General features: G+C 29.5%; 1 protein-coding gene across 2 annotated transcripts; it reads right to left on the reverse strand.

The window, feature by feature from the left end:
* Window positions 1–245: 245 nt before the first annotated feature.
* On the reverse strand, window positions 246–9,600 carry LOC124367434 (serine protease inhibitor 88Ea-like). 2 transcript variants are annotated; one of them, XM_046824243.1, is made up of 6 exons: window positions 9,469–9,600; window positions 5,875–6,159; window positions 3,553–3,849; window positions 2,443–2,578; window positions 1,174–1,409; window positions 246–664 (listed from the first exon to the last, which is right to left on the reverse strand). In XM_046824243.1, exons 1-6 carry the CDS (start codon window positions 9,472–9,474, stop codon window positions 443–445), a joined length of 1,182 nt encoding a protein of 393 aa, XP_046680199.1. In that variant the 5' UTR covers window positions 9,475–9,600; the 3' UTR covers window positions 246–442. The 2 variants fall into 2 exon arrangements, with proteins under 2 accessions (XP_046680199.1, XP_046680200.1); XM_046824244.1 differs by having other exon boundaries at window positions 9,472–9,591.
* Between the last annotated feature and the right edge of the window lie 1,103 nt (window positions 9,601–10,703).

Below are 10,703 nucleotides of genomic sequence, written 5' to 3' on the forward strand. Positions count from 1 at the left end.
AGAATAATTGAGTAGTAAATTTTGGATCTTTTAAATAACAATAGGATCCTTTTGGACGTTTTGGTTTGTTATTTTAATTTTTGAAAACTTTCTCACGGTAATTGAAATATTTGAAGATGAAGTCAATGTAGTTTAAAAAGTCAGCTTTGCTGCTATAGTTTCTTTGCACTGACTGAAAATTAGTTTTTGAACCTAAATTTTGGACAAACTTGGGTGACAGCTGGAGTAATAGGTAATCCATAGTGTGAGTCTCTGTAATTTTTAATTTATTTTAGAGAAATCCAGATTTAAGAAAAAACATCTACGTCTAGAAACGTAACTTTAGATTTGTAAATATGCATCTAAATTTGAAATGCGGCCTATGCGTATTTATGGAGAGTTAAACACACCATAAAATAAGGTCGTTCTTGTATGAATATTAAAAATAAAATACAAAAAGGGCCTATTTGCTCGAAATACTGGATATGTTTCCCCTCCTCTCTGAGAACATTTTAACACTGACTGACATGAGTTTTGTAACGGCCACCGCTTCCGTGCCTTGCTCATCTACAACAATTTTGGCGGTGTGGATGGCCTTATCCAATTTAAACTCATTAAACTTTTCAACAAGGTCACTGAGGTCGACAAACTCAAGTAATTCATCTGCTCCAAAATCCTTTAATACCTGAAAAAATAAATTGGTATTATCATTACACTAAAACATATGGTTTAAAATCATAAAATACTAGACGATTGATGTCTATAATGCTCTTATAATTAATAATCTGTGAACAATTGCTTTATTTGTAACTTATGCTACTGGTATTTTTAATGAAAATTATTTATTCACATTTTGGTGGACAGAAAGCTTCCTGTTGATTTTAATGGTATTTAATCAGTATTTGCAAAAGATCTTTATAAGTATAAAATAACCTTAATAATTCATACAGTAGAAAGTCTACGTAAAATATATTCGTTGTGTAATAACCTCCAGATGGTCTTTCAATAGGTCTCTTACCAGAACCGCGTAATTATGTATTGCAAAGTTACATACAGCTAGGTGCTATTTAAAGTAGACAATGAATTTTTATTCATTTGTATGCATATGGAAAGTCCACAATTTATCGAATGTTTATCATCGGCCACGAGTATTATGGTAGCAGACGCTGTCTTTATCGTTATTAATAAACTTACCGGTACGAGATCATATTTATTCTCAGTTTTAAACTTAGGAATTATAACATCCATTTCTTTCATAGGACTTTCTAAGATCTCACTTAGAATCTTCTCTTGACGTTCAAAAGTTAATGATCTCAGTAAATCTTGTACCGCTGTTGCATGAGATTGTTCAGGCAAAATTATGAACATGCTGATATCATCCCCCTTATACGGAAGCTCCAGACCATGTATTCCATAACTGCTAGAAAATACTAAAACAAAAACAATCAGATATTATGTGTTCTGTATAGTTACTAAAGTTAGTTGTATATAGTTTCTGAAACTTTTTATTTATTTCGGTAAATTACTAGGGACGTCCTATATTACAATATATAAAAACTAATGTTTATGTATATTTACAGTGTTATAACCAATATACTCATATAGTAATATTTGCGTTCCAAAAATGTTTTTATTATTATATTCATTAATTTTTTTATTTTTCCTTAAAATTTAAGTATTTGAATTCTACTTACATAATTATATACACGTGAGTTTATTGCTTCTTTCTTTGGTACTAGCTGTCAGCCACTGTTTAAAACTCAATTTTGTACATTCAATCCTTTGAACCATTTTGTAAAAGTACATTTAATATAACACGATGGAGTCAAATGTCATTTTTCAAACATAAGCAAGCATATATAACGATCTTTTTGTTGCAGCTTTATGGTTCAGTGTATCAAAGATTAATATGAATATTATATAATGTTTTGCTCATGTAGAAGCATTTTTGGTTCACATTAATTATATTTATGACGCCGTACCGAAGTTTGCCTTAATTTTTAGATAAAAAAAATACAAATACATAGATCTCGGATACCTATTACAGTCACAAAACCCTGACCTTTAACTTTGTAATATAGGCAGTTAGGAGCTATTACTGTACTATACTTCAGTTTTTATAGTAGTCTAGGTGAAAAATGTCTAAAGGTGTTTATTTCTAGTCGTTTAATTCACTTACAGTGTCCCAGTAAAGTTGATAATTCGTTATAACCCCCGATCAAACGGCAATAAACGTATGTAGATGGTTTTTTACCATAGGAGTATCTTTTTAATGCGTTTATGATAACTAGGGAATACAAGGTATAAATTAGAGACAAGAATTGAGTGCTGAAATGTTTAAGATGGAACCAATACAGGTGGAATGGATGTAGCAAAACATATCTCTCTTAGAATTACATCCGGTATTAAACACACGTCTAAAATTAGAAACATTTCTGCATACTTAGAACCCACAAAACTCACCGGCTCTGAAAATACTCCTCTGTTTCATCATTTCAGCTTGTCTTGTAGATCCATCAGCCATGTAAAAATCTTCATGGGAAGTCTTATCTTTATTGAATCTTGACTTCCATAATCCTTTGAAGTACACGGCGTTCACCTTATAACAGTTCGCAATGATCAGTAATTCTGTCTCATTTCTTTAATCTTTAAATGCATTGATATATGGCAGTGTTATGAATTCACCGTTAACAAAGGAAGTAACTGTGAAAGTAAAGTGGGAATGATGAGTAAGATTCGTTTTCCCATCTCAGCCTTGACTCCTCGAGTCATGAATGTCTGAAAAGTTCCAACAAAATTCGCTGGCGAAGAAGCAAAAAAACAAACCTTGTTCTTAGTTTGAACATCAGAGCCACCTGGATTGAAAAATATCGGCGAGTATAAAATATGTGAACAGTTATTTTGATCATCTCAATTTTTACTCATAATATAGCTACGTTAACAGTAGTGTACTATGTACGTATGTGTATTTGCAAAGCATCACTCAGTCTCTTGGTTATATTTTGTTGTGAAATGATCGGCGTATATGGAGGGATACAATAATTATTGAATCTTCTACATAATTCGTTGATTTACTAGTAAAAGCTATCACTTTCTGTCAATAATCCAATTACATACGATACTATTTACTGTTATAAGATAGAGTTCTCGCCTTCAAAGAGATATTTTCCTGTTAGGAATAAGTGACAAAACTGTATAGTGATTCTGTTATATATCAGTTATTATTTTTAGCACAGATCATTGATAACAAGTATGTTCCACAATTTGTATAAGTTAATTAAACATTTAATATTTATATATTTAGAACAAAATCGATTTTTTTGAAATGAAAATTCTTAAAATATATCATTTGACTGTTTACTTAAGGGAATAGTTTAAGAACTTGTCGTAAAATGTTTATGGAACCCTTATAATAAAATACTTCATAAACTATCAAATATATTAGTTATTGTAGAAATAAACAAAATTTGAAAAGTCCACCACCAGTTGAAAGTGAAACTAAGTTATAAAGGCAAATATATATTTGCTCTCAAAATAGTACATGATATTTATTACTTTAGCTCTACAACTTACCAATAGTAGCGATGTGGACTTATCTAGAAATCCCTCTGGTATACAATCCACAATCATGTTTCTGGTTTGCATTTCTATCCATTTATTTATATTTTTACGCGTATACTCCAACTCATTTTTAAAGTCTGCTGTAGAGTATTCAGTTGAAAAGATATGTTTTACGCAATCTCTTATGCCAAAGCCCTGCTGTATGTACATTTTATTGACACTGTCGAGTTCGTAGGCATTTATTGGATGTTGATTCCACGGATAGTGATCTCCTTTTAAATCGTAGAATCCAACTACATCATTTTTAGTCTGAAAATGATATAGGTGTTTAAATTGATGCGTAATATACTTCTGAAACATTGTGAATAGTTTAAAGCATAATCTAGTGCTAAAATTTATTTATTTATTATTTATAAAATATTTCTTTTACATTTACAGTTATTGGTTGAGATTATTTATACTAAATTTATAGATATTTGTGTACTCTTGACATAATCATTCACAGCATGGTCTAGATACCTGCATTTTTTATAGATATTAATCAATTTTAAGGTAACAAATGATAAAGGAAAAGCATAAACAGAACAGTGTGTTCTAGGTTTTTAATATATTTCATTTTTTATTTGTCAAAATACGTGGGGTATAATGCTGAGCAATGGAAAAATATTAATTTTCTGTTTACAAATAAAACCTTGTGTAGCGTTCATAAAGCTACATTGATTTATTTTTTTAAATTAAATCTTAAATTAAATGAAAATTTTGGGATCGAATTATTGGGATTTAATTTTAGATTAGATTGTGAAACGTCAGGGTAAAAACGAACATGTAATCCTTTGGCAAGTTAGTACTGGTAGTTTTAAATTGTTAGGAAGGCAGGTTGACTGCCTTGAATTGATTAGAACTTGTCTTGTAGCGAAAATTATTCTCCTTGTTTGTTACAGCTGGACAAATGAGAGAACACAGCGGATTTCCTGAAAAGTAGATTGGAAAGGGAAGTATTTAAGCGCCCGCTAATAATTTTCGCCCTTCTTTTGGTTATTTTCATGAGTTAAGTTAATTATAGTGCGCCGTGTTTTTAAATTTTTTTTCGCGAGGGATTTTGAGGTAAGCACCAAATTTATCGTACGTTTTATTGAAATTGTCTTCCAGTTTGATATTAAATTAATTTTGTTGTATTTTTATAGGTAAAAATTAAATTCATATAAACTATAGAGCAATCTGAAAAACTTATTCTCGAGGAACAATAGAGTATAATAGAATCATACATATATATCTATTTATATTTGGTTCATACTTGCAAGAAAAGTGAATTAAAATTGAAATTTGTTAATAACTTTAATTGAGATTTTATAATATTTAATTGGAACTGTTTTATAGTGATTTTTTAATTGGTAACCAATTGAACTTTAATAATTTTTTGAGAGAGTTGTAATCTGAATTGCAGAGACTTGAAAGTTAAGGTTCAACTAGTTGAAAGATAAGTTTAAATTTTTATTTTGAATTTTGAGTAAACTTAGAAGTGAATATTTTTATTTTAGTTATTTCCAAGGAGTATTTGATTTGTATTTTAAAACTTAATGGTTTTATTTTAGAAGAGAGCTCTGATTTTTAGTTTGATATATTTTATTAATATTTTTATTTCTTGCCAAAGGAACTTTTAAATTTACTAAACGGGTTGTTAATTCTTTGTGGAAAATAGAATGATACAATCTTTCTGAAACGTTGAACTTATTAATTTGACAGTTTAAAATAAATCCATTATTTTATTTAGAACTGTGATTTTTATTTTAGACAAACCAGATAATATATAATAGTTAACAAATTTAGTAATAAATTGTACTAAATATTCACTAGGAGCTTACTAATAAAAAAATATTTTATATCGTCTTGGATGTCTCATTGATGATTTAAATATTAATACTCTGGATATTAATATCCACAATCCAAGTCGTTATACCTTGGTATATTCATTACTATACCAAATTCATTGCTAAAAAATCTACTGTACTTTCGTATAGTATTTCATATTTTTGGACCTGAAAAAGAGGACAGATTCCAATGCTCGAGTTTTAGAGTTTAGGATTTTTGTAAAATATTAATGCTAATAATGCAGCTATTATTTACATAAAATATAGTCAGTAATACATTTTTAATTATAATATTATAAATGTTGTACAACGAAAAGCTAAACTTTATATTTTAACAGAAAACACACTAATATTTCTTTTGGATATTAATGGACGTATGAAACTACAATCTTAATCCATTAAATGATTCTGTATATAGGAGCACTGCATTTTGTACGAAAAAAGCGCTAATGTATTAATAATTTACCAGGTTATGAGGTATATGAAGAAATTTTCTTAATATCTCCTCAGAATAGCCAGAGGATGCAAAAAATAATAGCTGGAAGGCCCAGAAAATGCTGTCAGGTGAGAGTAATACGTTCTGGGTCGGATACTGAGAGGCTACAGAACGTATTAGGTCTACTGCCAGCTCCTCGCGACCGTCGACCAGCGTGTACATTTCGTTGTAACGGCCATACTGTATAGAGAGTGGACACTTCTGTGCCACCACAGACAGAGGTGCAGCCAAGCTAGCGATGACCAAGAGATGTATCTAGACATCGTTAAAGGATCTTTATACAAGTAATTACAAGATGTTATCTAAATAATGTTCCCCCAATCAGTATCCACTTATTGAAAGCTCTGCAATGCATTGACACTTATAGTTATGTTAAACCATTGCGCATTAATTTTAGTAATGAAGGCTTTAACACTATGAAGAACTATCTGAGAATTTATGTTTATTTGCTGATTTTTATTAATATAATTTATTGAGTTCCAAGTACAAATTGAGAAGTGATATTTTTTACATTGATGAATAAACTCCTGTATTTTTAATAGTATTCATATTTTTGTTTAATAACCGAGTAACATGATCTGCTATTCCTTAAATTATATATTGTATCTGACCTTTAGTGATAGGACAGTATAAAATCCCATCACAGAGGGTGGCCCACTTATAATCTATCTCAAATTTTATAATTTCTATAACACTTAAGCCGGTAGCAATACATGTCTAATCGTGAAACGAAATAGTCTTTATCTAGTAAAGTAATTTATATATGTTTTATTTTGTTAAAAATAGCATTTACATTGCTTAAACATACTTAAAATGAATACCACCCTACTTGTCGTGTACCAGGCTTTGATGATGTTGTAATTAAAATGTCATATCTATGTCACATCACATTCTTAAGATATCCAGTATATATACCTTCGTGCAATGATACAGAAAATAAACTTCGACATCCTTGGTAGACAAAGGTAAATGGTGCCAGCCCACAATAATAGGACTCAATGATGAGGAACCAAATCTGATGGATGGATATGCACTATCATTGGTCTCAACAGAACTTAATTTTTCATATATAAAATTTTAGATTTCAAAATGTTAGTGTTCGTTAACTTTCAGCAAGTAAATCCTATTTTCAAACACGACATCGCTAAAAGGAATTAATTTATTTTATGGTTTTAGTTTTAGGATGGGTAGGCCAGTTGTTACCTTAAGTTAATATAAACCGTTTCAATCTTTTTAGGCATTAGTTTTAGACCAAAGACATTTCAAAACATAATATTCAAACTTTCTAAAACTCAATATTTACTGAAACGGTTAATATTTTGTAACAGCATTTTGTACTAAGTTAAAGTTAGGTTTAAAGTTTTATAACGTAAAAGCCTGATTACAGAACAACTAATAACTTTTTAAAAGTTTTATTTTTAAATGTTATAATATTCAAGCGTAATTAAAAAAATTCTAGGAAAAGTTATTTATAACCCATTTTCGTTAGAAAATTTAGTTAAAATAAAGTAATAATTTTTTTATTGATTTAGTCATAAGGAGATAATCCGGATAAAATAACAATATATTAAACACCGTATATGTTCATTATATGACAGCAATATTTGCGAGCCATGAAATTTATCTATGATAATATTATATTGTTGAACATTGGTCATTATATTGCTATCTAGTACAGGATTTAGGTTTATTTTGATTTAAATATTGAAAAAAATAAAATTATTTGTAGCCTACAAACATAAAAAGTTATCTACATAGGACTGTTAATAATTCTATAGAACTTTTAAAATATCGAAAATCTCTACTGACACTGTTAACATGTAGAATCAAACTGGTTGTATAATATTTACAATTATGTGTGAATGAAGTGATATTACACAAAATAATTCACTTGTGAATTATATTCCCTGTTCCAAAAATCAATAAGTTGGGTCGAGGGTTACTATAATCCCAGAAGTTATATCAAGTGATCGTTTCCCATTAGCCTATTCTCATCGCTCGATGGTCTCATAGTTAGGCATAGCATCTGCTGGGTGCTGCTAGGTAGTGTGTGGTTGAAGTTGTTCATGATATGTCCTATTGCGTGGATGGCTGTCACTATAACGTTGACCAGAATGTAAACTTAGGAGCGATGTCTTTAAAACATAGTGGGCGCATTGTGTCTGTTTGCTCCCTTCAAACCTGTCAATTTTGTAGAGTATGTCTAGATGGATACATTCCTATCAACTATTTCCCCCTCAATGCAACTAACTGTTGTTTTGAAGTATTTCTGCAACGTTTGAAACAGCACATCTATCCGTGGATAACGAGTCGACCCCATGGAAATCTGACGGAGGATTGGAGCAGACACTGCCTAGAGCGAGAGTAATATTGGTGAGTGGCATCGAAATTGTAAACTGTTCATATCCTCAAGTACGTTTATTTTTAATCTTCACTAACGAAAAAAACAAAAGAGGATGACTTAATACTTTAATGAAAATGATTAGCAGGAAAAACTGCAATTTTATTTATAAATAATTTCGGACTCCGTTACACAATAAAAACGTTCCACACCTTCTATAGAGAAAAAGTTCTCTGGCAGTTTATTTAAATATTTATTTTTCAATATATGGATACATACCTTAAATCCCAAAATATGTAAATATATTTTGACCACAGCTTAACAACGTAATGCAATATTAATCTAATTACAGCTCCTAAAACTGAAATAGTTGATAGACGTGTTTCAAAAGCAGTGTTGTTACATAACACAGTATATTGTTTGGACCATAGTTAAAAAGGAATTTATTAGCTGCTGACAACCAATTTTATTAACAACTGACTCGTGAAAAGTAACTGTTGAAGTACGAGGAGTATAATTACAATAGCTTTTTAGCTAAAAGTCGTTCTTCACATATTACTGCTTTAATATTAAAAAGTAACAATTTAAAAATTAAAGTAAATTTTAAAATACTAAAACTTTTAAATTTAATCATGCATTTTCAACTTTAAATTTCAACTTACAATTACATTGCAACTAGTCCTTCATACACTAAGAATAAATGAAATGATGGAAAAAACTAATTGGCGGATGTTGTGGTACTTATTAAGATTTAATACGATATTTTGGGTGGACTTTAGTTCTAGAATAATACCTAAATATTTGGTAGAGGTTTATTTTTATACCCTATATAAAAATAAGGCAAAATCGTCGCATGCAAACATTAATTACTTGCATTATATTTTTGAAAATAAACACACACACACACACAAATCCCTTCACACAAGTACCTTTTTCTACAGCAATTTTATACAGTATGTACACCTCATCATATGTTTGTCTTTAAAGTATTGCACTAACTTCCTTTTGGAAATTCTCACACATGCGGACTACAAGAACCAATTGTATATCTCAACTAGAATAAAAATATATAAATTCTAATTTATTATATTTTTTTCTATATATTATACATATACATATCAAATCTTCGTATACGAAATAAGACACAATTTTCGACTAGTAAGTATTTTAATGATCTGTGAAGTAAACCATTATAACATTAATTTATCGTATATTGTACTCACAACCATTTTCAAGATGTCTTCGCCACAGTCTAGATAATGATATACTGCTATCGTATCCAAACTACATCAACTGAACATTCACAATCTTTCCGTAGTTTTATGGGACAGCCAATTAAGGTGTTTGGCACACAATGGAAGTACCACATAAAAGGCTTAGTGCCATTAAATGTTAATGATTCAATTGATGACGTTGAATAACAGAATGTGTTTCTTGCTCTTTTCAAGACCAAGTATTGTCAGTACTCTATTTAGATTTGTATCCATTTGGTTAGTTAAAAAATGTTCTAATATTAGAAATTGTATAACCATTCTGTTAAAAAATGTATTATATCAGTTTTTAAGAAATGTATACCTATGTAAATACGTAAAGATAAATAAAATACATGTTATTACTAAAATTAGGATTTTCTAAAATAATTTTGTGATTGGTTAGTTTAGCTTAGCAATATTGGCTGAAATAATTATATGTGTCACAAGTTAATATGTACTACCAAACTATTTTTGCAGTAAAAAAATTAAGAAGTGGATCATGGAATAAAAACATTTATTCTTATGTATTCTTAGTTGTTTTAATTAACATTAAATAATCCACTCGCGCTGAAAGAGACATATTATAATAAATTTATTAATATATTACGACACAGGACCAGAAAATATAATAAATTATGTTTAGAGGGATGGGATTTTTCCATACAATTTTTTATTATTTAGAAGCGGTGTTTATTTCGGTGATAAATTCAAGAAACATTTAATTTAATTACATTAGAGAATTGAAACTTTAAAGACAATTAAGAAGTAGCATAACTGTTTTATATCGTTTTTAACTGTATAAATGTATACATAGGAGAATGAATTGGGCTCAACGAGGACTTCGATATATTACCAGCCAAATTATTGATTTGTGACATATTGTAATCATTACTACTATTGTGGATTATTCTCTCATGTTTCAGGAGACAACTTGTGTGTATTTACGGCTTTTTTCATACTGAAAAAATTATCATTAATAGTCATAAATATAAATGTTACTAATTTCTTTATTTGGAAAAAAGATATATTATGTTAGTACATTGAAGTTTGCGAAACAGATGGTAACTATGACGTAGTATTGGAATACAATTATTCCTCCATGGTCTTACAAAGCTCTGTCTCTATTTTCTTGACGCTATTTCGCAAAAAGAATTTCTTAGGATCTGATAAGGCCTTACCGCAATGTTTTTTACGCCTATCTACCC

This window comes from Homalodisca vitripennis, chromosome 8, assembly GCF_021130785.1.
Source record: "Homalodisca vitripennis isolate AUS2020 chromosome 8, UT_GWSS_2.1, whole genome shotgun sequence".
Classification (NCBI taxonomy): domain Eukaryota; kingdom Metazoa; phylum Arthropoda; class Insecta; order Hemiptera; family Cicadellidae; genus Homalodisca; species Homalodisca vitripennis.